The following is a 27,178-nucleotide window of genomic DNA, read 5'->3' on the forward strand; positions in this document are numbered from 1 at the left end:
GGATCTAAATATCTCTTGAACGACTACAAATTACACAAAAGTTGTATATATGGGTGAGTAAACGATCGTATTTTATGCCAGAAATAAGGTACAGGTTGTAAAAAACAGTAGTTCCCCTTTAACTTGGAATTGTGACTTAATTTGACAAGATAAAATGAGTTTTCTTCAGTGAATAATGTGACCTTATAAGACCTGTTTTAACTCATAGTGTCAAGATAAAACAAGAGGTCAAGAGATCGTTAGTTATAACTTGGCTCTTTGAGTTGAAACGGGGGTTTCCTTCAGGCTGACTCAAGGCGGCAGGTGGACTGTCGTTTCTACGTTTTTGCTGATGTTTTACAGTGTAGATAATCGTTTAAAGGAGCCCTTTAAATGTGCACTCCGTCAGCATGGCAGGCCATCATGTCCAGTGCGCGCAGCAAACAAGACGCGGCAGCTTTTCGCAAACTCAATTTTGTTTCCAGACACCAATCTTTTTAAAGGCCGGGATACCTGACGCCACGTTTTCTCTCTGTCATATTAGTCTGGGGTGATTGGATTTAAGAAAAGAAGAAGAAAAAAAAAGTATCTGAAATGATGCACACTGCCACGTCTGTGCAGAGGGAGGGCGTCGATATCTGTTTTAGTCAAACTTTAAAATTTAGTTTGGAGTTTGAATTATGGTGTTGGTTTTGGCTCGTATCCGCCTCTGTAAATGATTTGTGCATTTGGTTCCTCCTACCCTTTTAGCCCCTGCTACTCTTTATTGTCGCTCGTTTCATCCCTCTCAGCTGAAATGCAAAGCCAACACATTGGGTAATGCATGTTATGAGATCAAACAGACTTACTCTGCTTTATAAATACAGCAGGTCATGTAAAAAATCAAGGTCTAGATCATAATAAATATCCTAAAGTACAGTAGAAAATGCAGGGGGGATGAAATGTGTGAAATGTAATAGATGTGGGGGTGGGGGGGCAGCTTTTACGACTCTGGCTGTGAATGTTCACAGGACAGGATGTGAGGGAGCGGAGAGAAGGAGGAGTAGATGGGAGGAAACAGGATGAAGACAGGAAGGAAGGAAGGGAGGAAGGAAGGAGCTGTGGGCAGAGGAGGGAGGGACCAAGAGAGAAACCCCCCCACAGGAATAGAGACAAATGGGTGGAACAGGAAGAAGAGATGTGAAGGGGAGAAAGCAAACAGGACTGTGGAGGATTTGCTGAGCTTGCATCTTTTTCTTTCCTCTCTTTTTTTTTTCTCTCTCGACATCGATCCGCCCCGTCGATCTTTTCTAATTAATTTTTAATAGAGGCTCTATGTGGTCAAATGAGAACAGATCGAGTTAGAACTGAGGAGGAGTTCCTGGGCCGGTTTTTGTGGACAATGAAGAAAAACTAAATAAATATACCCTCTATCATGATTTTGTCAGGAGACATTGACCCCTCTGCAGGCTGGGTGATATCTATAATGCAGGGAATATAAAATGCCACTTGAAAGTATTTGCGCCTCCCAGAATTTTCTACATTTCTGCTTAAAAATGACACAAAACATCAGACAAAGCACTGAAATTTAACAGAAATACAAAAAAAGTCACCACCTGGATTTAACTAAGCAAATAGGTACGAGCCTCCTATTTGATAATTACTGCATGGGTGATTATCTTTCAAGAAAAACAGCAGTAGAACTCAGGGCTATGTTAAATAGTGAAAGAAAGAGCATTTCCACACGTACAATGTGAAGGGAACTCAAGGGATTGGGACTGAACAGCTGTGTAGCCTTAAGAAAACCACTAATTAGTGAGGATAACTAGAAATAAATGCTTCAATTTGCTAGGGAGCATAAAGATTGGACTCTGGAGCAATGAAAGAAGGTCATGTGGTCTGATGAGTCCAGATTTACCCTGTTCCAGAGTGATGGGGGCATCAGGGTAAGAAGAGAGGCAGATGAAGGGATGCACCCATCATGCCTATGTCTACTGTACAAGCCTGTGGGGGCAGTGTTATGATCTGGGGTTTGCTGCAGTTGCTCAGGTCTGGGTTCAGCAACATTATGTTGCCCAAAGAATGAGGTCAGCTGACTACCTGAATATACTGAATGACCAGGTTATTCCATCAATGGATTTTTATCTTCCCTGATGTTCACGGTCATATTCCAAGATGACAATGTCAGGATTCATGGGGCTCAGGTTGTGAAAGAGTGGTTCAGGGAGCATGAGACATCATTTTCACACATGGATTGGCCACCACAGAGTCCAGACCTTAACTCAATTGAGAATCTTTGGGATGTGCTGGAGAAGGCTTTGCTCAGTGGTCAGACTCTCCCATCATCAATACAAGATCTTGGTGGAAAATGAATGAAACACTGGATGGAAAATAAATCTGGTGACATTGGAGAAGCTTATCGAAACAATGGCACAGTGAATGCGTGCTGTAATCAAAGCTAAAGGCTGTTATTGAGTGTGTGGTATTTGTTTAGTCAGGAAAATGAACGCATTTCATTTGCATAACACAGTCACATAGAGAATTATTATTATATTAAATAAATTAATAAAAACAAGGATAAAGAGTTACAGTTTCCGAGCTTTAATATTGTCCAAAAACTATTGTCTTTTTTATTAAACATGAATCAAACTAGATGTCCAGGTTAACCGTTTTAGGCTAGTTAACCGTTTTAGGGCTAGTTAACCGTTGCCGTGACAACCAATATCCCACAGTCTCTCGGCGTGCCTACGTGATTCCTCCCCGGAGCCACGAGAACGCCAGTGTGTGTGCGCGCGCCGCCGCAAGGACGTGCGCATGCGCTCGCCGCGACTCGGAAGGAGGCAGGCATCATGTCGATAGAAGACCCGTTTTTCGTTGTGAAAGGGTAAGAAATTAACAAGCCGAGAGCCGTAAAAAGTCGACGTTACCACAAGCCGTTTAAAAGATGAGACGGGTTTAGTGTTTAAAATAGACTGGGAGTTGTAGTTTTTTTTTTTTTTGTGTAGTTTCCCCTTTTAAAATAAAAGTTGCATCAGGGAAGTTAGCCCAGTTTGCTAGCCGTTGCTAACTAGCCCCAGTGCTACAGCAACGTCTGCGCCGAGTGTTTGACAGTTTGTAAATACAATAAAGACGCGGTTCCGCTGTGAGCAAGCACTGTTTTTATTTTATTTTATTTACTTTATTTCACTGCTTTCCCTGACAACACCTGGGTAAGCTCCGGGACTCGGTTGTCAGGCAGTTTGCGAGTAGCTGCGAAGGGCGAGGGTAGGATGCGAAAACGGTGTTTGTTTTGGTTAAAAGGTGGGACCGGGGTGCGAGGGGCGTAGCTGTGGTAGGTTAGCTCGACTAACAGGCAGGTGAAGGGTGAAGGCAGACAGCTATCAGGTCTGATAATGTTCCCCCTTTTTTGTGTGTTTGTGTTTTTGTGTGTGTACCCAGGGAGGTGCAGAAGGCCCTCTCTCGTGCTCGGGGCCTGTTTGATAGATGGGAGGAACTGTTGCAGGATGGGACACAGGTGAGGGTCATCCTTTAACCTGGCCAGGACGGGCCAGCACACATGCATCAATAATAAGATAATAAAATGAGGAAAATATGCAAAACCAGTGACTAGTTTCACAACACACATGCTGTAAAAATAGAAATATGCATTAGTTTGTGGGATATGCCAAAAAAGCAGATTAACACAACTTCCTCAGAGTTAAAAGTTGTTCTTGCAGCGTGTTTCTTTTGTCCCATGTGTGTTGTGAAATTTATTCATCGGTTTCTTCACCCGCTTGTTTGTTTGCAGGGTTGCCATAATGAAATGTTGTGCAATTTTCTGTTTTCTGATGCACCTTATGGTATAAAAATGTCAGTCAGTGATGCCGTGACATGTGTAACCCCTAGTGTAAGTTAATTATAAGCACATTTTGACTACGTAATGCCGTCCACATCTTCACATACAAAATGTCCTTGCATGAGGTGAAGGGCAGCCTCCCACTGCAATGAACAGATTGTGTTAATTTCAACTTTTGCTTGTGTTCGAGCTCAGATTTACTAAAATGAATATGCAGCTAAGTCTGACATAATCTTTAGAAGAGGTCACGATTTGTCAAAAGAATAAAACTATTCATACTCTTTGTATACACCGATCAGGCATAACATTATTACCACTGACAGGAGAAGTAAATAACACTGACCATCTTGTGACAGTTCACTGTTCTGCTGGGAAACTTTTGGACCTGGCATTCATTCATTAGTGTGGCTGTTACTTAGACATGTAGCACCCACCTAGACCAGACCAGGCACCCCCACCCCATAGCAATGACACTCCTTGATGGCAGCAGCCATCCCCAGCAGGATGCAGCCACAAAAACGCTTTAGGAACAACTTAAAAAAAACATGAAGAACAGCACAAGGTGTTGACCTGGCCTCCAAATTCACTAGATCCCAAACTGATCAAGTATCTGTGGGATGATCCACAGAGGCCCCTCCCCTCAAAGGCCCTCCCACTAACAAAATCCTATTACCAGACACCACAGGACACCTTCAGAAGGCCCATGTCCATTCTCTGATGAGTCACAGCTGTTTTGGAGGCACAAGGGTAGACGTACACAATATTAGGAAGGTGGTCATAATGTTATGCCAGCTTGGTGTATGTAGTTAACAAGAATGTGGCCATTAATCAGGTCGGAAACAAAATCTCTTGTGTTGCTGCCTCTGTGATATTAATGTTCACAGCACATGTTACTGTTTTTAATAATTAAATTAGGACATAACTTAGAAACCGTATAAAAAAACAATTCAGTGAAATGATCTGTAGATATGTTGCTGTGAGGTTTACTCATAAAGCATGCACGCTGTGAGTTGGTGAGATACGTGTGTGTGTGTCTACTTTATCTCCTGAAGCCCAACGCCTTCTCTAATTAACGTGAAGACCTAAAGTTTACAGCCTGTAGTCAACTCTTCTTCAGTCAAACAGAGCACCCTTTCAGATACCTGGCAGTAAACACGGTCTGTTCGTCTAGCTGCCTATAAACGAACAAACAGGTGCAGATAACACATTAATAGTTTTACTAGTTTTCAAATTTGATTTCTGAAATGCACATTTCAAGCACAGATCAACAAATCTAGCAGCCGCCAAACACTGCTGTGCTGTTGTTTAGCCACAGCCCTGTTTTGTATTGGACGTGCAGCAAGCCTGTTCTTTATTTGGCCCATCTCCAGCTGCAAGATCCTGTTGGTGCACACTCTGAATTGTGCTTTACAGGTTACTCATTGACAGAGTTTGACTCTCAAGGAGGTAGATGATTAAATCACCAAAATAAACAGTGGTTGTCGCCGATTGCTGGAGTTAAATTGAGATATAAACATGCCTAAAGGCTTTACGCCCGTCAAGAGCCAGAAATATTTATCCGGCGTGTTGTGTAGTTGTGTATAACACATGTTTTCTATCAGTGTGTAATGTTTGTACTGTGTGTAATAGCTGCGTGGTGAGTGAGTGTTGGTTTCTGTGGAGTTACAGGTGAGTCGAGATGAGCTGGACTGGAGCACCAACGAGCTGAGGAACTGTCTGAGGGCCATCGACTGGGACCTGGAGGACCTCAGTGAAACCATCAGTATCCTTCATACAGGAACTAATCCGTTTCCCCCTCATCCCCGCGGCCCGTATCTTCACATGACCGTCAGTATTTTTAAAACAAACAGATGCTTTGTGTCACTCTACCACCCACCCCCCTCCTCCTTTATCCTCCCACTCGTTCAGAAGATTAGTATTACCCTTCTAAAGGCCGCAACCCTTTTTACTTACATAATGATTAACCAAGGATCCAAAATACACAAAGACCCTTTCAGCAGTTTGGAAAATGTCAGAAAATGTTCTAGATGGGGCACAGTGTTCAGCCAGGGGAGGAACATAACCTTTCATGTAACAGTTGAACTTCTCATTGAGCTGTGACTTGTGACTGCTGTTATTACGTTTTATATAAGGATGCCGCAGAATAGGTTTTTAAATTATAGACAAACCCGACATAAAGATGTTTCCTGATTAAAACCTGTTGTGGTTCTGGGCGCGTGTTGCGGAGAGTGCAGCTCAGGTTTAATTAAGTTTGTCTGTTTCGGGTCCTTGACTGACTTCAGGTATCGTGGAGTCAAATCCAGGGAAGTTCAAACTGGGTGACAATGAACTTCAGGAGAGGAGAGACTTTGTGGAGCGAACCAGGAAATCTGTTCAGGTAACTTCATCAGTACCAGTGTAACTTCTATTTTTTTTTGTAATCTCATATGTTTGGATGTCAGTTCTCTGGTTTTGCATCTTCTTTTGTGTGTCAACTGTACTATTATTATTGTTAAATGAATGTTTTTATATGAGATTAATTAAACACTAACTAAAACTAGTTGAATTAACGCCTCTGAAAGTTATAAATGATGATTATAAACTTTGTAAAGGTCTGAGAAATACACCGATCAGCCACAACATTGACATTGACCGTCTTGTGACAATTCGATGTTCTGCTGGGAAACTTTTGGACCTGGCATTCATTCATTCGTGTGGCTGTTACTTAGACATGTAGCACCCACCTAGACCAGACCAGACACCCCCACCCCATAGCAACGACACTCCTTAATGGTAGCGGCTAGCCAAAGCAGGATGCACACACAGAAAAAAAGACGAGGTGTTGACCTGGCCTCCAAATTCACTAGATCCCAAACTGATCAAGTATCTGTGGGATGATCCACAGATGCCCCCCTCCCCTTAAAGACCCCCCCCACTAACAATATTCTGGTACCAGACACCACAGGACACCCTCAGAAGGCCCATGTCCATTCTCTGATGAGTCACAACTGTTTTGGAGACCTACACAATATTAGGAAGGTGGTCACATTCTGCTAACAATCACACAGCATAAGGAAGTGGAAACTAGCAGCTTCACAAGCCTTTGTCTTCGGGGGATGCAAAATTAATTAACGGAGTGTCAGAAATCTGTATTTGATACTCGCCGTTCCCCCGGTGGCGGTGGCTTCTTTCCACAGAGCTGTGTGAACCCTACCACACTCCTAAAATTGTTTAGCAATAGTTTGAGGAGTAGAGTTCAGGATGTCGACCCTCGACCCAGACTTGAAATTCATTTGAGCATCGGTGCTGTGCTGGAAAAAAAACAAGACCCTACCTCGCGTCTTGCAGAACTTAAGAGAATCTGCAAGAAAACGTCTTTGGTGCTTGATGAGACAAGACACCTTCCTTCAGAAGTCGTATGGAGTCTGTATCTCAGCAGACTTATGAATGAGTGAATAACAATGTTCAAAATAATTATAGGAATAGGTTTCCAGTAGCTGCAAGCGTTCATTTTGGAGGAAACACAATTGCAGAGCATTACTGGGAAAAGCCTCTGTTGTATTTTAGCAGTTTCTAATAAAACACACAGGCTGCTAATCCGTCAAAGCAGCCGTAGCACAGAGCAATGTATGTGTTATTATTATTATTTTTATTGTAAACACTCATAAAACGGACCATCTATCAATACCTGCCCGGCAGCTGCTAATTGAATCGGCGTCCACTCTGTGGGAACGAGAGCAAACATGAGTCACTCTCTATCACGACTTGTAGACTAATGCTCCGTCCTTAAAATAGACCTGAAGAGGACTGAGTCACCCGAACCAAAACAAAAGAACCCTTCGCGGACGGGGAACAAAAGACTTTCTGACATTTTGATTCACCCTCCAGGGATTCTGGTGCGGCGGCAGAAAATCTCATTAATGACGCCGTCTGAGCTGAGCCAGGCGTTTAGAGTCGTTTTTATTTTTTATTTGTGACAAATTGTTGAATGAAGGCTGTAAAAATGTGTTTCTGTGTGTGTTTAGGACATGAAGGATCAGCTGTCCAGCCCGTCAGCTGTGGCTCAGGCTGAGAAGAAGAACAGGCAGGTCTGTGAACGTCTAAACACAAACTACAAAGAGAACGCAAACACGACAAATACATTTTTACTGGGTCACGTTGAGACAATACATTTCTGCCGGTCAAATAAGTCTTTAAATCTTTTCTTTAAGACTGAGCATGACAGGACAAGCCGTCATGTGCAGCTTCTTCATGAAGAGCTTAAACACTTACGGATGAGTTCAAGTGTGACCCAGAAATAACAGTTGTCAGTTGCTCCTATGAACTTTGAAACTGGTTTTTCGTGTTGCAATCATTCCTCCCTGATCTTACTTCACATTTTAAGAATGCACCGCAGCCTTTAGATAATCTTATTTTAGCTTTCAATGAAGTTTAAGTAAGAATTTCCACTGATTTAGAGCTGAGAAGAGATCTGTTAATGATCACTATCAAGTCCAACGTCCAGCTGTGTCTTTTTAGGATCGGACACCAGTTGTCACATAGATTTCCATCCATGCTCTGAAATACTAACAGCTTCCGCGTATTAGATGGTTAACTGTCGCCTACCGATTGTCTTATTGACATGGATCTCGACTATTCTCGAATTTCGTGTTGGCATACAGCGATAACCTTGTTTGTTGATGGGTCAGCAGCACTGCTACTGTGTCAATATGTCAAAAAACCACCTTCAGAAGTCTCACGGAGTCTATTTATCAGTGGCTCGGAGATGTTTTGATGGCATAATCAGTTTCCGATGGAGAGACGCTAGAGTCTCTACCTGGCTGGCCTCAAGCAGATAAGCCCCGCCCACATGAGCTTAAGGTTCTGCCCAAGGTTTCTTCCTGTTAAAAAGAGAGTTTTGTCTTTGTCAGTGTCGCCTTAGCGTTCACTCCGGGCGTTTCAGCCTAGATTTTGTAACGCATCAAGACAAAATATGTATTGTTCTTGATGCTGTATAAATAAAAGTGAATGGAATTAAATTAAATTAGAATATTTCCACCACCTTCGGACACCTCAGACTCACTTCTGCATTGGTTAGAGTTGACTATACCCAAGTTAATGAACGTAACCTTGCTAAAATAGCGGCAGCATGCAGGTGTTGTTCAATTTCATTTCATTTGTACTGACTAGAGGGTAAGCAGTCGTTTTAAAGGATCACCTTTTACGTTTCTTCTGGATTCTCTCTGTGTGTTGACGTGAGATTGCTCTGATAAATCCGTCCGACTAAAAACTGCGACGCTGTAAAATTCTGCCTCTGCGTCCTCCAGAACTTAACATAACAGAACGCTGTTTTGATTGCGTTTGTCCAGGCTCTGTTGGCTTCGTCGGGTCAGGACAGGTCGACGGGACTGGAGGCTCATCTCGTGTCCGCAAACTCCAGATACATTCAGGAGCAGCAGGAGCAACAGCAGGTAAAGACAAGGGGGAGAACATGGAGGGTTGCCGGGGGCTGTCATTGGGCGAGAGACGGGGTACACCCTGGACATGTCTCCAGTCTATCGCAGGGCTAACACAGAGAGACAGACAAGCATTCACACGCACACCTACGGCCAATTTAGAATCACCAATTAAACTAATGAGCATGTTTTTGGACGGTGGGAGGAAGCTGGAGTACCCACGCCTTTGTATCCCGTTGGATTCGAACCCAGAACCTTCTTGCTGTGAGGCATCAGTGCTAACCTGAGGATGGAGCACAGATGGATGGAAAGAAAACCAAAAAAAGGAATAGAGTAGAAGTTACGATCGGTTAGTTAAGTGTTAAAGAAGCAGCAGAGTAGAGAGTTTGTGAGCAAATGAGTTACAGGGAGGACTTTACCTCCTGCAGGACATTTCCTCTACACCAGTGATCCGCAAACCTTGTCATTAAAGGGACCACATCGCGTACAGTCAAACAGAAAGTGGAAAACAATCAGGATTCCTCTGGCAGGATACAAATCTCAGAGCTCAGTGTGTGTGTGGACTTTACAAATAACCACGCTGTGCATAAAGCGAGAGGGGGTTAAAGGCAAGACGCAGCACTCGCAGCGCTCAGAAGATAGCAGCTGTGGGTTTCTGCTTCCTGTGGTGTGGGCTGACAGCGGTGTTGAACGCTGAAACCGTGTCATCGCACATCCTGTGACAGGTTGTGGTTTTTAGTGGGAAATGAATAAAAGCAACCCAAAAAAGGCCCAGTCACACTTTTGATGTAATAGCGAAGCTACGATTAGTTCCGGCCTCGGCGCTCTAGATCTAGATGCGGTGTCCTCCTTTTATTTATTTATTTTTTTTTTAGGCACATTCAAACAGGAAGAACGTAAAGCTTATTTACGCATGTAAGTAATCTGTTCGGGGAAATAATGTTCTTATAAATCAGTTTAAGAAAAACAATTCCTGTAATTCAGTACGTTCTGGAGTCTCGGTCTCGCTTATTTTTTTAACCACAAAACGGTGAAGAAAAAAATGTTGCGTCACTAATTATATTTGCCAGAGTACCTAGAACTTTAAATATCTGGTATTTGTAGTTTTACAACTTCCTGCATGTTATCAGAGCGTAATAACCTTCCAGTAGATGCCCAAGTGAGATTACTGTGATGACTCCATTCTGACTCTCTATGCTGTAAAATCGCGATGTGTCATCTTTCAGAAACAATCGGAATTTTTCCAATAGCACAAACCATGATGTACTTCCAGTTGTCCAAACTGCGTATTCGGTTGCGTCAATGTGACTCCGTAGCTCTAGCAACAGCCCAGATCCCAACGTTGTAGCCTGACGTAGACCTCCACAGAAATGTAACTACGTGCCGCAGCGACGTAGATCACAAGAGCTGTGATTGGTCCATGAGGTAGTAGCGTGTTTCCGCTTTAGTATTTCTGGCTGCTTGTCCATCTCCGCAGTCGTTTGAATTGATTGTTTTGGCTCAAACTCATTGAGGAAAGGTTAACTGAGGAGGTTCGGAGATACGAACGTTTGTACGACTCGTCTTTGGCGAAATTTCGGCAAAGGTTTTGGTCGCCGTTGTTGAAAGTGAAGCAGGAAGTAGAAAGACGAATTAACCCGACTGGCAAAAAAGACGCAGCGAGCCAGACTGACGAGCGCACAGGTTTAAATGTCTTAACACCGGCGTAGGACACAGCGTCTATGTCCCACAGTACTCTAAATCAGTGGTTCCCAAAGTGGGGGGCGCGCCCCCTAGGGTGGTCGCAGAGCCATTGCAGGGGGGGGCACAGGGTGCGGATCGAATTAGAGGATGACAATTTTTCGGGACGTCGCAGTATTCCCGTGGGTGTCCCGCGGTACGGGAGTCAATTTCACTGTTGGTAACGTGATAGGGACGGGACAGAGCAAATAATCAACGGGAGCGGGCGGAGCCGGAGATTAAATTAAAAAAATGACGCTGCAATGCGGTGAGTGCGCCCAACTTTAGACAACAACATAGGGAGCGGGACGGGATTTAGGAGTCCTTCTCTCGGGATTTTGCGGGGACATGACGGGAGTATTTTTGTGGGCTCGGGGTGGGATGGGAGCGATGAGATGGACAGGTTTTTGACGGTCTCCCACGCAAACGCAAACCTGTTACACTGAACTTAATTACACAGTAAAGTTTACTTTTATTTGGGCAAAAAAAAAGGCTGAAGTTTGTATTAATTACAATATGTGTGAAATAAACTACGACGGAAGATTTTCTCATGTTCCAAAGGGGGTCCCAGCAGAAAAAAAACGTTTGGGAACCACTGCTCTAAATGAGCCCTAAGGGTCGGGGATGAGGTCAGATTAAGTCTCGACTCAAACATGACTATGTGTGTGTGTGTGTGTGTGTGTGTGTGTGTGTGTGTGTGTGTGTGTCTGCAGCTGATCATGCAGGAGCAGGACGAGCAGCTGGAGTTGGTGGGAGGCAGCATCAGAGTCCTCAAAGACATGTCCGGACGGATCGGAGACGAGCTGGACGAGCAGGCTGTGTGAGTGCATTTAAAGTTTACGGTTTCTATTTCAGTCTGTTTTAATTTAACTGACTGTAAATGACAATGGCAGTAAAAAAAAAAAACAAAAGCAAAACACACAGGTCACGTCAAATAAGGAAGTAACGCCTGGGAATACACCTAGAGCCTCTTATCTCCTCGCTGGCCTGTAGAAATACCCTCTTCTTCTCACTTCTTCTTTAAGCTCCAGTTTGTTCATGCATCGCCTCGTTCACACGAGTCTAAAATAGACCTCGTGAAACGTTTCGGTTTCCTTAACCCTAGTTCAAGCTCTCGGTAATTATCACTGGCTGCCATTTAATTATTTTAATCATATTACAGGAAGGACGTGCTAAATGTTTTCTGGTGTACGACCTCGTTTTGGATTCACGGTTTATATTTTTCTGAATGATTGTCTAGGTTACACCAGAAAAGAGTTTATTTTAATAATTAAACAGTAAACAATCTCTGTCGTGTCTTTCCACAGAAACGTTCTTACGCATTCTGAGTTATCAGGGGAGTTCAATGACTTGAATCACTTTACTGCTTCATAATATGGTTTTATGACTCGACTGTGACGTAATAATGAAGCTGATGAACTGTTTCCTTTAAGACGTAACCTTCATACCGGTTTTTAATTAAATACGCCACATTTATAGACACACTGACTTCATGAATTCTGTTCTAACCAACACAAACGAATACAAATACACTTTCCCACAGCATTCACGTACACTTTTCATTTCATTCCTCCTCCCATAATATCCTGCAGACGCCTGTGATCGTCACAGAAACATCACCACCGCGGACACTTCCAGGACGTTATTTTGTCGGCACTACGTGAAACTTTTTTTCCTTTTCCGTTTAGGATGCTGGGAGAGTTCGGAGACGAGATGGATCAGACGTCGTCCCGGATGGACTCGGTCCTGAAGAAGCTGGAGAAAGTGTCTCACATGACCAGCAGTAAGTTTACACACAGAGACGGTGACGTAGCACCAGGCTGGAGGCGTTAAAGTTTTCAGGTCTGACTGTCGTGAACGCAGCATGTCGGGGCGCGCCTTGAGGGAAATCCTGAAATTGGCACAAACGTTGCCTTTAATTCAGGGACGGGCTGATTAGGATGTGATGGGAGAACCAAGCTAGCATCCCTCTGTACTTAGTTTAGTTTCTAAAAGATGATCAGAGTGTTGCAGTGCTCATGTATGTCAGCGTTTACCTCTATCACCCATCAGTAAATGAGTGTTCACATTTGTTTTTGTCCGTTTAATTCTAGATAAGGTTCACTTGAAACTTGAAAGTGACGCGAGTTTCATATTCTTATCACAACATTATTGTACATGACTGCTTTATTAAATTAAATGCCGCCCTGTTTCTCCGTCATCATAAAAGAGGAACTTTTATTTGGGCTTTGTAGAGCAGTTCAGGATTTTACAAGTGCTTTTTTTTTTTATCCTTAGCCGTCATACCCCAGTGACCAGATACTGTAAACTAACATCAGCTGTTAATGAAGAGAATCAGTCCAGTGTTTCTGTGTCTGATCATCTCCTCCGCTCTGGCGTTCAGGTCGGAGGCAGTGGTGCGCCATCGGCGTCCTGGTCGCCGTCTTGATCGTGGTCCTCATCCTCTTCTTCGCTCTCTGATGTCGGGACGACCCCCCGACCTCTCGACCCGGATCGCCGACTCCTCCGTACCAGGAAGCGGACGGGAAGGGAGGGGACGCCTCTGCTCCTCCCCCCCCTACCCTTTCCCCGTCCCCTTTCCCCGTCACTTCCTCTCCTCACACTGAGGAGAAAGTGGTGACCGCGCAGAGATGAGTTGGGACGCGAACCCTTCTCCTCTCTGCTTTTAATGGAAAGACTGTTGGTGTGTGTCAGCAGCAGAGCTTAGCACATGGGGGTGGGCGGAGGGGGGGGGGGGGGACCATCCTCGGTGGTATTACGTATTTCATATTGGTGCAAATTGTAGAAAATAACGGTACCGCTGCTGCTGTTTGGCTAAAAAAAAACACAAATATCCAACTCTAACATTTGAAATTAACGTGTTTTCAGTCAATCTGTGATATCACTTATGTGCCCCGTTAATCTTAACCTGATTCTGAGTAGCTTTACCGAGTTAAAAGAAGTTCTTAGATTAATAAATCTAGTTATTTGTGTTTTAAACCAACAGCAGTAGTATGGGAGGGAGGGAGGGAGGGATTAACGGGACGAGGGAGGGCCGGGGTTTCTCAGTGTTGCCTTAAAATATATTTTTTATACCGTTTTGAAATGTGCAGTATGTTCATGTGCCTAAGTGTGAATCAGGGTGGGGGAAATTACTGAGGACAGGTTCAAAAGGTCCGCCAAGAGTCTGCAGGGTTTCCCTCCCGTCCCAAACAGATGCCACATGAACACACTTTAAATGCCGAGAGGTGTTTGTGGTTGAAGCAAAAAAAAACACAAAACAAACAAACATGCAGACTCGTGGCTCTAAGGCGTTCCTCCCTGCCAGATACCGGTTTTGCTCGTCTGTTCAGAAATGCAGAGATTCCCGCCGATCCGGGCCCGACACACACACACAGAGAAAGGGATCATTTCCCGACTGTGATCCGTCTCTGGAGGTGAAGCGAGGCCGCCCCGCCGTCACGTCACGCCCCCTGCGGACGTCCACGATTGGCTGAGGCTTTGTTATTCTCACCGGGCGACGGGAGACAACCTTGGCTGGTTTATTGAAAAGCTTTAGCTGAGGAGGGGAAGGGATAGTTGCTGGGCAGGATGCGTTCACACGGAGCCCCAGAGTTAAGCTCACAGCTCCCTCTGCTGGAGGATCATGGTAGTTCTTTGTCAGGCGCACACACACTAAGATGTGCTGCAGCTGTAAATACAAACCAATGCTTGTGTGTGTAAACGGACACTATTCTTGTACCAAAGCTTTGTGCACACTATCCTTTTTTGATCTTGTGTGATCCTGATATCTTAATTCAAGCTTTCGTCTGCAAATTACAGATAATTCCAAACGTTACGGAGCATTTCTGTTATGTTTTTTTTTTACCGAAGGGGTCAGAGGTCAGAGGTTTATGATTCAGCCGGAGCTTTTTTGGTTTTATTACTTTGTGTAGCTCATGTGGCCTAAATCGGATAATTATTTTATTTATGTTTAAGCCAAATCAGATGTGATTTTACAAATATATCAGTTCTATATGGGACAGTATTAACGTTATAGCATATGTTTGGCTGAATCTGTTTTTTCCCGACACAGATTCTCTTCTAAACAGCTTCATACATCCTCCCAAATGCTTTTAGAGAACGAATCAAATAAACAAAACTGACCTCTGACCTCTGACCTCTGATGTAACTAAACACCTCCAACGGTTGAAGTGCCAACGGTCAGAACTGAACGTACCTCACCTAGTGACGTTTGGATGTTTTGGGGCTGACCTGTTGATTTCTCTGCTTCTAATGGTGAATCAATGCAAGGTGTGGGTTTAAAGAAGACATGAATGTAGGAATACAATACTGGCTGCCTTTTTTTTTTTTTTTTTTGCCATTGTTAAATTTTTAAACATGTAAAGTAACTCCTCTGCCATATTCGTGTTTCCATTGCACTACAGGACGAGTACATGTACATGTGGCTCCCACGTGGTTGTTTTGTTACTGGCATCCAGAGATTTCTGACAATGTGCAGTATGGTTTCATTAAACTTGTTGAAAGACGACACCGGCTGGCATTGTCTGTCTTCATTGCATTCATCTAAAGAGCGTACACCGATCAGCCACAACATTAAAACCGCTGACGGGAGAAGTAAATAACATTGACCATCTTGTGACAATCCAGTGTTCTGCTGGGAAACTTACGGACCTGGCATTCATTGGTGTGGATGTTACTTAGACATGTAGCACCCACCTAGACCAGACCAGGCACCCCCACCCCATAGCAATGACACTCCTTGATGGCAGCAGCCATCCCCAGCAGGATGCAGCCTGACACAGACACACATTCATTAATACACAGGATTAGATGTAACAATCCAAGGCCCTGTCCAATTGAGAAACCCTGATAAACCTACAGTCATGTGATATGACGCTTAACCTACAATCTAAATTAACTGAGTAAATGCTGCTGCGTTGTAGGCCCACAGAGCAGCAGAGGATAATGCAAACCTTGTGAAATATAAGCTAACCTAACGCTGCTGGCTTATATGGCCCGCTCAGCAGCTAACCATAGCTACCAAGCAACATGAAGACATCAGGAACCTGGCCTAAACACACACAAAAACGCTTCAGGAACAACTAAAAGAACAGCACAAGGTGTTGACCTGGCCTCCAAACTCACTAGATCCCAAACTGATCAAGTATCTGTTGGATGATCCACAGAGGTCCCTCCCCAAAACCCATAGGACCCAAAGGACCCCCATGAACAACATCCTGTTGCCAGACTCCACGGGACACCCTCAGAAGGCCCATGTCCAGTCACAGCTGTTTCGGAGGCAACAAGGTAAGACATACACTCTATTAGGAAGGTGGTCATAATGTAATGCCTGATTGGTGTATGAATGATGTGAAACTAGAGGGAAAGTATTGTTTGAATTCCACAAATCTCTAGTTTTGTTTAAATAAAATGGTTTAGAAACTGAAATATCTGCGTGTCTTCAATTGTTTTGGAGGCACAAGGGAGACCTACGCAATATTAGGAATATGGTCATAATGTTATGGCTGACCGGTGCATGTCTGACTGAATCGGATGTGATCTGAGCTCCTGTTCCCTCTGTGATTTCTCTGTTCCCGGGTAAAAAGCTTCCTCGGGGCCGAGTTTTAACAGAGAGTCGCTCTTCTTCAGAGTGGAAACATTATCACGTCCCTGTTCCTGAAACACAAACCATCACGTGGAATCACATTCACTCTCAGGGCGCGAGTCCCCCGGTGGCCTTTTATGAACTGCAAGTAGCTCTGAAAATAACCAGGCGGGGAGTCAGCAGGCCGACGCCTTCACACGTCTAACGAGACGTCCTGCGAAGCTCGGCGGGAGTGAGATGCCAACACTGACGGAGGCGCATCAGCTGATGACTTTATCACCGTGACAGTAATAATAATAATAATAATAAAAACACTTTTAAACTGTTAACATGTGACTAACACACCTCCCTGATCAGGGGGGTTCAAGACATGTCACAGTAGGAAGTATCTCCACAGAGGAAACAGGAGGTCAAATCACACCCGATTCAGTCAGCCATAACATTATGACCTAATAATAATAGTAATAATAATAATAATGCGCAGGTCTCCCTTGTACGGTGGCCCTGAAGTGCAAATCACAACGGCAAAAGCGAAAACACAACGGCAAAAGCGAAAACACAACGGCAAAAGCGAAAACACAACGGCAAAAGGGAAAACACAACGGCAAATCAGAAAACACAACGGCAAAAGCGAAAACACAACGGCAAAAGGGAAAACACAACGGCAAATCAGAAAACACAACGGCAAAAGCGAAAACACAACGGCAAAAGCGAAAACACAACGGCAAAAGCGAAAACACAACGGCAAATCAGAAAACACAACGGCAAAAGCGAAAACACAACGGCAAAAGCGAAAACACAACGGCAAAAGCGAAAACACAACGGCAAATCAGAAAACACAACATGCATTTCGTCTACAACTTAATGCATACCAGCTGAACATGAGCTCATATCACACATACTATACACCATACCATCTTCTCCTACATAGCATATTTTCTTAGGCCTCCCAAACTATCACTCCCAACTTCAAGTCTGCTGGTCCTGACACTAATATAAACACTTAACCATCTGGCCATCCGCCAGAATCCTACAAGAATGTTTTTCTTTTAGAAGTCAATATACCTCACTACCCTTTCCGTTTTGGTTAATGTCGTTGTGTTTTCTCTTTTGCCGTTGTGTTTTCTGATTTGCCGTTGTGTTTTCGCTTTTGCCGTTGTGTTTTCGCTTTTGCCGTTGTGTTTTCTGATTTGCCGTTGTGTTTTCGCTTTTGCCGTTGTGTTTTCTGATTTGCCGTTGTGTTTTCGCTTTTGCCGTTGTGTTTTCGCTTTTGCCGTTGTGTTTTCTGATTTGCCGTTGTGTTTTCTGATTTGCCGTTGTGTTTTCGCTTTTGCCGTTGTGTTTTCGCTTTTGCCGTTGTGTTTTCTGATTTGCCGTTGTGTTTTCGCTTTTGCCGTTGTGTTTTCGCTTTTGCCGTTGTGTTTTCGCTTTTGCCGTTGTGTTTTCTGATTTGCCGTTGTGTTTTCCCTTTTGCCGTTGTGTTTTCGCTTTTGCCGTTGTGTTTTCGCTTTTGCCGTTGTGATTTGCACTTCAGGGCCACCGTACCCTTGTGCCTCCGAAACAATTAAAGACACGCAGATATTTAAGTTTCTAAAACATTTTACTCAAATAAAACTAGATATTTGTGGAATTTAAACAATATTTTCCCCCTAATCATTCATACACCAATGAGGCATAACATTATGACCACCTTCCTAATATTGTGTAGGTCTCCCTTGTGCCTCCAAAACAGTTGTGACTCATCAGAGAATGGACATGGTCCTTCTGAGGGTGTCCTATGGTGTCTGGTACCAGGATGGTGTTAGTGGGGGGGGGCTTTGAGGGGAGGGGCCTCTGTGGATCGTCCCACAGATACTTGATCAGTTTGGGATCTAGTGAATTTGGAAGCCAGGTCAACACCTTGTGCTGTTCTTCGTTTTTTTTTTTTTTTTAGTTGTTCTTAAACCGTTTTGTGGCTGCTGCCATCAAGGAGTGTCATTGCTATGGGGTGGGGGTCCCTGGTCTGGTCTAGGTGGGTGCTACATGTCTAAGTAACTTCCACACAAATGAATGCCAGGTCCAAAAGTTTCCCAGCAGAACACTGAATTGTCACAAGATGGTCAATGTTATCTACTTCTCCTGTCAGTGGTCATACTGTTGTGCCTGATCGGTGTATTGTAGTAGTGCTAAGATGTGCTGAGGCGGTATTTCCATGACAACAGCGAACAAAATGTTTGCGTGTCCTCCTTACCTGTGCAGGGTTTCTGTCGTTGCTGGCGTGAGCCTCGTCAACTCTCATTTGCTTCCTGACGTTTTGAAATCCCTTTCATCAGTTTGCAGGTCGTCTTCGTTGCCAGCTTTCAGGGACGTTGAAATCAGAGTTGGGTTATCTGCCACAGAGAGCGTCATCGTTGTGGTTGGACAGCACATCTCCAGGTATTAGAACGTCTCAAACTTGGTCCTGAAACCAGCGTCCGGACTGCAAACACTGGCTCATAGCAGTAAAAGGTCTGACTCACATGTGGGTTAAGTGTAGCTACAGTGTGTGGCTGTTGTTTTTTTCTTCATGGGAACTTGTCAGTGTGTGAATGTGCTCTCACAGTGGAAGTGTGGTTACTGGCAAAGACACTTAGTCTAGTCACGACGGTGTCTTATTTCTACTCTAGATCATGTTACTAAATGAAGCTGCTCCAACTGTAATAGACCGTTGAGGCTTCTGCGTCAATTTGACGCCGTAGCTTTGGTGACAGCCCAGACCAGACCCTCCTACACAGACCCTGAAGGCTCTTTAGAGTACTGCAGGACACAGACGCTGTAACCTACGTACGTAGCCTACGCCGGCATGAGTCATTTATACTTGTGCTTCTCATCAGTCTGGCTCGCTCTGTAACAACGCCACCCAAACACTAGTTGACGCCGAGCCTTATTTGCCACTCTGGTTAATTTCTGCTTCACTTTCAACAATGGCGACTGAAACCTTCACCGAAGACAAGTCATACACGTTTTTATCTCCGAACCTCCTCAGTTAACCTTTCCTCAATGTGTTCCATCTTTATTGATCCAAAACAAATCAATTAGAAAATTGCGATGGAGATGGAGAAGCAGCCGGAAATACTAAAGCGGAAACATGCTGCTACCAAGTGGACCAATCACAGCTCTTGCGGTCTACGTCTACATGACGTGTAGTTACATATCTGGGGAGGTGGACGTCAGGCCACGGGGTTAGGGTCAAATTGACACAGAAGCCTTAACCAGAGACATACACTATATTACCAAAAGTATTCGCTCACCCATTCAAATGATCAGAATCAGGTGTTCTAATCACTTGGCCTGGCCCCAGGTGTATAAATTCAAGCACTCAGGCATGCAGACTGTGAAACAAGACATTTGTGAAAGAATGGGCCGCTCTCAGGAGCTCAGTGAATTCCAGCGTGGAACTGTCATAGGATGCCACTTGTGCAACAAATCCAGTCGTGAAATTTCCTCGCTCCTAAATATTCCACAGTCAACTGTCAGCTCTATTATAACAAAATGGAAGCGTTTGGGAAAAACAGCAACTCAGCCACGAAGTGGTAGGCCACGTAAAGTGACGGAGAGGGGTCAGCGGATGCTGAAGCGCATAGTGCAAAGAGGTCGCCGACTTTCTGCACAGTCAATTGCTACAGAGCTACAAACTTCATGTGACCTTCAGATTAGCCCAAGTACAGTACGCAGAGAGCTTCATGGAATGGGTTTCCATGGCCGAGCAGCTGCAGCCAAGCCACACATCACCAAGTGCAATGCAAGGCGTCGGATGCAATGGTGTAAAGCACGCCGCCACTGGCCTCTAGAGCAGTGGAGACGCGTTCTCTGGAGTGATGAATCACGCTTTTCCATCTGGCAATCTGATGGACGAGTCTGGGTTTGGAGGTTGCCAGGAGAACGGTACATTTCAGATTGCATTGTGCCAACTGTGAAATTTGGTGGAGGAGGAATTATGGTATGGGGTTGTTTTTCAGGAGCTGGGCTTGGCCCCTTAGTTCCAGTGAAAGGAACATTGAATGCTTCAGGATACCAAAACATTTTGGACAATTCCATGCTCCCAACCTTGTGGGAACAGTTTGGAGCGGGCCCCTTCCTCTTCCAACATGACTGTGCACCAGTGCACAAAGCAAGGTCCATAAAGACGTGGATGACAGAGTCTGGTGTGGATGAACTTGACTGGCCTGCACAGAGTCCTGACCTGAACCCGATAGAACACCTTTGGGATGAATTAGAGCGGAGACTGAGAGCCAGGCCTTCTCGACCAACATCAGTGTGTGACCTCACCAATGCGCTTTTGGAAGAATGGTCAAAAATTCCTATAAACACTCTCCTCAACCTTGTGGACAGTCTTCCCAGAAGAGTTGAAGCTGTAATAGCTGCAAAAGGTGGACCGACATCATATTGAATTCTATGAGTTAGGAATGGGATGGCACTTCAGTTCATAGAATGAGTAAAGGCAGGTGAGCGAATACTTTTGGTAATATAGTGTATATACATAGATAACTCCATGTTAGTCATGGTAATGGACACTATTGCACCTTACTATCATCCCTGTGTATATAATATATATTCTTCTATTTCTATTTCTATATATACTAATATTCTAAATTTGTACATTTTGCTTATACTATTTTATTTTATCTCATTTAATCTTTCTTTTATCCGTGGTTCTTAAGAGTGTTACTGCTACTGTGACCAAGCAATTTCCCTTGTGGATGAATAAAGTTTATCTAAGTCTAAGTCTAAGACGCCTCATTGAGTGGGTTGGCCCGTTGCTGCGATACGTCAACGCTGCCGCCATATTGGAGGAGGCAGCTCTGTCCCGCGAACCAATACGAGTCAATGCAATGAACTTTATTAAGCGTCTTCTAGAAAGTGCTGTAAGTTAATTCCTCTCATTTACATATTCACATACGAACGTATACATTCAGGAACAGAAAACAACGTCTGTAACATTAACGACTCAAAATGTAATCAGACGTTGTTTTTGGTTCCTATCGGGTTCCAGAATTTATACGTTCATGTGTGAGTGTGTAAATGCTTGTAGTACTTTGCAGCAGACGCTTAATAAAGTTCATTGCATTGACTCGTATTGGTTCGCGGGACAGAGCTGCCTCCTCCAATATGGCGGCGACGCTGACGTACGGTCCAGTGCTCAATGAGGCGTCTATGGCCTTAAAGGGGAACTCCGGCGCAAAATGAACCTGGGGTTAATAACACATGTGTACCGAGTTCGACCGTTCTCTGGTATTTGTTTTCATGCATTTGTTTTGTTAGTCAAATGTGACCAGTTTTCTTGCAAACCGCTATTTAGCGTATAACGCTAGCCTTCGGGGCACACCTACACATAAAAAGAAATCGCTATTTCTATACCACTAACAAGGCTCACAATATCTTGAAGCATTGAGAACTTTGCAAGTATACAGGCAGTTTATTAAAAAAGGAACACAGTACCGTTCGCGTCTGGCTCGCATATCCAGGCGGGCGCCATCTTGGGGAAACTGAACTGTCTGTTGCCAGAAGAAAGCACTGAGAGCATAGAGAAGCACTGAACGAAGAGAGTTCAGTTGCCCCAAGATGGCGCCCGCCTGGATATGCGAGCCAGACGCCAACGGTACTGTGTTCCTTTTTTAATAAACTGCCTGTATACATGCAAAGTTCTCAATACTTCGGAGACCCTAGTTATACTACCGTGTAAGTGTGGTATGTGTCGGTGTGCCCCGAAGGCTAGCGTTATACGCTAAATAGCGGTTTTCAAGAAAACTGGTCACATTTGACTAACAAAACAAATGCATGAAAACAAATACCAGAGAACGGTCGAACTCGGTACACATGTGTTATTAACCCCAGGTTCATTTTGCGCCGGAGTTCCCCTTTAACTGCCTAAAAGTTTCAGTCGCCAATGTTGAAAGTGAAGCAGGAAGTAGAAACAAAAATTAACCCGACTGAAAAAATAAGACACAGAGCCGACTTGCATTAGGGTGTTTTTACAGAGCGAGTATAAAACTATAAATGGCTCGCACCACGTAGGCTACTTTGGTAAGTTCCGGCCTTTTTATGCGGCAGCACTCTAAATGAGCCTTTATTAGCTCCTACTTCTGTAAACCTCTGTTCACACCAAACGTTCACACCCTGTGTATTTAAAGATACTCACGTGTCAGCTGAAAGAAGCTTCTCATGCAGGCGTGTGGGGAGAAGTTCCACTCTCAGTGAACTTCCGGCTTCTGAACTGGTTGCAGTTCCACTCTGGTTCCATACGAGGGCGCTCTCAGGACGAGTGCAGAATGAATGGCGGTCTATGGAGCAGTACCCCTCAAAATCCTACTTTTCTCAGGATATAATTTTTTGTGCAGTAATTTGAATATTGTATTTGAAAGGAGATGCAAAGAAATTACACATTGCTGGGTGTTAGATTTGTTAGCGTTCATTAGCACAATGCTAGCGTGTTATGGGCAACAATAACTCAACCTGTAAGAAAACGAAAGGACATAAGTTCTCGTTCATTCAACTTTTGACCTATAACCCATGTTGAACTTGCAAAACCTACAATCAAATCTGAGATTTCTCAGCGACAATCGGGTGAAAGAGACACATTTAGCCGTTTAGCTCCACAGACTCCCATTCATGTTGCGCTCATGGCGATCGCCCCCAGTGGAAATCTGGTGGAACTGCAACCAAAATTCGTTACAATGGGACTTAAAGGAGAACTCCGGCGCAAAATGAACCTGGGGTTAATAACACATGTGTACCGAGTTCGACCGTTCTCTGGTATTTGTTTTCATGCATTTGTTTTGTTAGTCAAATGTGACCAGTTTTCTTGCAAACCGCTAATTAGCGTATAACGCTAGCCTTCGGGGCACACCGACACATAAAAAGAAATCGCTATTTCTATACCACTAACAAGGCTCACAATATCACCACACTTACACGGTAGCATAACTAGGGTCTCTACATGTAAACCGAAGCATTGAGAACTTTGCAAGTATACAGGCAGTTTATTAAAAAAGGAACACGGTACCGTTGGCGTCTGGCTCGCATATCCAGGCGGGCGCCATCTTGGGGAAACTGAACTCTCTTTCCTATGCTCTCAGTGCTTTCTTCCGGCAACAGACAGTTCAGTTTCCCCAAGATGGCGCCCGCCTGGATATGCGAGCCAGACGCCAACGGTACCGTGTTCCTTTTTTAATAAACTGCCTGTATACTTGCAAAGTTCTCAATGCTTCGGTTTACATGTAGAGACCCTAGTTATGCTACCGTGTAAGTGTGGTGATATTGTGAGCCTTGTTAGTGGTATAGAAATAGCGATTTCTTTTTATGTGTCGGTGTGCCCCGAATGCTAGCGTTATACGCTAATTAGCGGTTTGCAAGAAAACTGGTCACATTTGACTAACAAAACAAATGCATGAAAACAAATACCAGAGAACGGTCGAACTCGGTACACATGTGTTATTAACCCCAGGTTCATTTTGCGCCGGAGTTCCCCTTTAAGGCCATAGACGCCTCATTGAGCACTGGACCGTACGTCAGCGTCGCCGCCATATTGGAGGAGGCAGCTCTGTCCCGCGAACCAATACGAGTCAATGCAATGAACTTTATTAAGCGTCTGCTGCAAAGTACTACAAGCATTTACACACTCACACATGAACGTATAAATTCTGGAACCCGATAGGAACCAAAAACAACGTCTGATTACATTCTGAGTCGTTAATGTTACAGACGTTGTTTTCTGTTCCTGAATGTATACGTTCGTATGTGAATATGTAAATGAGAGGAATTAACTTACAGCACTTTCTAGAAGACGCTTAATAAAGTTCATTGCATTGACTCGTATTGGTTCGCGGGACAGAGCTGCCTCCTCCAATATGGCGGCAGCGTTGACGTATCGCAGCAACGGGCCAACCCACTCAATGAGGCGTCTTAGACTTAGACTTAGATAAACTTTATTCATCCAAAAGGGAAATTGCTTGGTCGAGAGTGGCAAGGCTCTCCGTAGACGGGCTCTGGTTTCAGGTGGAGGGAGACGACGTAAAAAAAATAAATAATAAAAACCCAACGCAGCCATTAGGTCAGTCCTGTTTGTTACAAACCTTTTATTAAGATATTCAGATTTTTTTTCCTCATTTTTAATCAGTCTGGTTTCTTTTTCTCTTTACAGTAGTTAATGTGCAATTATCTTTATTACTGGGTCACAGTTAGGAATTCACAAAGTTATTGGCACTTGGAACACATGAGGGAAACACTGGCATGTACACGGGGGGGGGGGGGGGGGGGCGGGCGGGGACGTGGGGAGGGGAGGGGTAATCAGTTGGATGGAGGGGGCAGGGCTGGGGTAAAAGGGCTTGAAGGGTGTGTGTTTGTTTGTTTGTTTGTGTGTGTTGGTGTGTGTGTTTGTGTGTTGTGGGGCGACATCAGTAGATGCTACTGCATTGTTTTTAGTTTATTTTTTCTTTTCTTTTTTATATCTTTACTTCCAAAAGCTGTTGTTGTTATTTCACTTTTTCCATTTTTCTGGGTTATGAAGAATAATAAAGAATAATACCTCATGCTGCGAGTGCACATCTAACAATCAAACTCTGATAGTGCTTCTATGTCATAATGTACAGTTTATATATTTATATATTTATAGTGGAAAAACAAGAAGGAGGAAAAAAAAAAAAGAAGAAGAAGAGAGTTCTGCAGACTATTTTCACCCAACGACACCAGAGACAAGGAAGAGAAGGAATAAAAAATAGTCATTCACTGTTGCCATGATCAGATGTAAAAGCCCTGCACTCCCTCCCCTCCCCTCCCCTCCCCTCCCTCCCGTCCCGTCCCCACGGTTGTGTTTTATGATGCTGAGGTAAGACTGTGTCGACATGGACTCTCGGCTTAAACTGTAAAAACCCTGCACTGTACGCATTCAGATGGCCGAGAGCGCTCTGCTGAGGCTCCCAGGTTTGTTCCTGAAAAACAAAAAACCAAGAAAAATTTAAAATAAAAAAATAAAAAACGTATGTACCTGCTTTGTAACGGCAGCCACAGCAGTTCAGAAGCTGCTCGCAGCGCTGAGATATCTGTGGGGATTAAGGTCTGCCATGGCTGAGAGCTCCCGAGGTAAACTGGTACGTATTGTTAAAACTGCATCAGTGACGCCGAAGACGCACGCACGCGTCCTGCAACACACCCTGAAGAGCCTGCAGGCGTGAGCACGAGCTTCTGCATCTCAGAGGTTTGCCCGTTTTTGTATTCATGTATACATAATCAGTATATATATATAGATATATATATATAGATATATAGATATATATGAGAGCCTGTGTGTTGTCTCTGGTGTGTGGGGATTTGGGGGAAAGAGCAGAGTAAATGTTTCCGGACAGAACACTGAAGACCGGCAAACGGCAGGAAGAGAGACTCGGAGAGTTTGAGGAGCGCATGGGAAGTTGAAAAAGAGAGAGAGAGAGATAGAGAGAGAGAGAGAGAGGGGGGGGGGGTGAGGGAGGTCAGGCCGCAAGATGAGGAGGAGGAAGAGGGATGGAGAGGGAGAGATACACCGCGAGGCTTCACCTCAGGGTTACAATCTTGATTGAAAAGAGTCTTGCGTCCTCGTCCCGCTCTCCTCTGTTCTCAAGTTTAGCCAGTTTTTATACACACACACACACAATGACATTCCTCCAGGTTTTTCAGCAGGGCCCCTACACAGGAAACGGCGTCCACCCGTTTCTAAAACTGCTACCAGGCGTTGTTTTCTGGTTTCCTTTAGCCCCATTAGCTTTTAGCATCTTTTTAGCTTCGTGCTAAAAAGATGCTAAAAGTTTCCTTCGGGAGTTCATGAAGAACAAAACAGAGCCAGATTATAATAATAGGATTTCATTCAAGGTTAACAACTTGTAGTGTCGCCCTCTAGTGGCCAAAAACAGAATGAACGCAGCAGGGAACAGCATGGGGACGTGTATTGCTTAGTTTTAGTCGGTCAGGGAGGTTTTTTTTTCCCCGTCACGTTTTGACTGGACTCATGAAATTATTCAGAAAAGGTCAATATGACCATCAAACATGTATCAGTGTGTTAAATATCATTTAGACAGATTGGAGCGTCAAGAGTCGATGCCGTTTGCCGCTCATTCTCCAGACCTGTGTAGAGACCCTGTTTGAATCCTCACCCTGTACTGGTAACCCTCACCCAACTGGCCCCGCCACCCTCCACCCCGCATTTAGTTCAGCCCACCTTTACCCACCTGAAGCGGAGGCGGGTGGATGGGCGCGCCCTCATCAGTTTTTTTTTTTTTTTGTGTTTTTTTTTGTTTTACAGTAAACAACAAAATGTCAAAGAGAGAGAAGAGAAAACAAAACGTACAAAATAAAAAACAAAAAGGGTAATAATAGTACAAAAAGATAAAAACGACAAAAATAAGGAACTCACCAAAAAAAATAGAAAATAAAAACCCTCACATTACATCTACAAAGCCCGCCCCCACCCTTCAAAATCAACATATGTCCCATTTCTGGCGCCAACGTCCAAACCACAGACAGGAAGTGACACGGGGAGGAGTGTGCTCAGGAAGGTGCAGAGGGCTTCGGCTCTCTGGGACAATTGAGCGCTCGCCCAAAAGGTGCTTTTTTTTTCTTTTATTTTATTTTAAGACTATTCCACTCTCTCCGTGTGTCACTTTAACTCCTTGCTGTGGC

General features: G+C 44.2%; 1 protein-coding gene across 1 annotated transcript; it reads left to right on the plus strand.

Moving 5' to 3' along the window:
• The first annotated feature begins 2,763 nt into the window (after window positions 1-2,763).
• Window positions 2,764-13,629, plus strand: stx10 (syntaxin 10). The gene is made up of 9 exons (XM_084557100.1): window positions 2,764-2,842; window positions 3,397-3,472; window positions 5,462-5,555; window positions 6,076-6,170; window positions 7,798-7,860; window positions 9,121-9,222; window positions 11,640-11,746; window positions 12,615-12,709; window positions 13,310-13,629. The coding sequence occupies exons 1-9, from the start codon at window positions 2,808-2,810 to the stop codon at window positions 13,384-13,386; spliced, it is 744 nt and encodes a 247-aa protein (XP_084413226.1). The 5' UTR covers window positions 2,764-2,807; the 3' UTR covers window positions 13,387-13,629.
• The last annotated feature ends 13,549 nt before the right edge of the window (window positions 13,630-27,178 follow it).

The sequence above is a fragment of the Chelon labrosus genome, assembly GCF_963514085.1.
Source record: "Chelon labrosus genome assembly, chromosome: 2".
NCBI lineage: Eukaryota > Metazoa > Chordata > Actinopteri > Mugiliformes > Mugilidae > Chelon > Chelon labrosus.

What these genes read in the sequence shown, in the direction of transcription:
- stx10 (XM_084557100.1), top strand. Translation starts at nt 2,808, where the DNA reads ATGTCGATAGAAGACCCGTTTTTCGTTGTGAAAGG. An exon ending in GAACCAGGAAATCTGTTCAG is followed by an intron (nt 6,171 to 7,797) that starts GTAACTTCATCA and finishes GTGTGTGTTTAG; the next exon opens with GACATGAAGGATCAGCTGTC. An exon ending in GAGCTGGACGAGCAGGCTGT is followed by an intron (nt 11,747 to 12,614) that starts GTGAGTGCATTT and finishes TTTTCCGTTTAG; the next exon opens with GATGCTGGGAGAGTTCGGAG.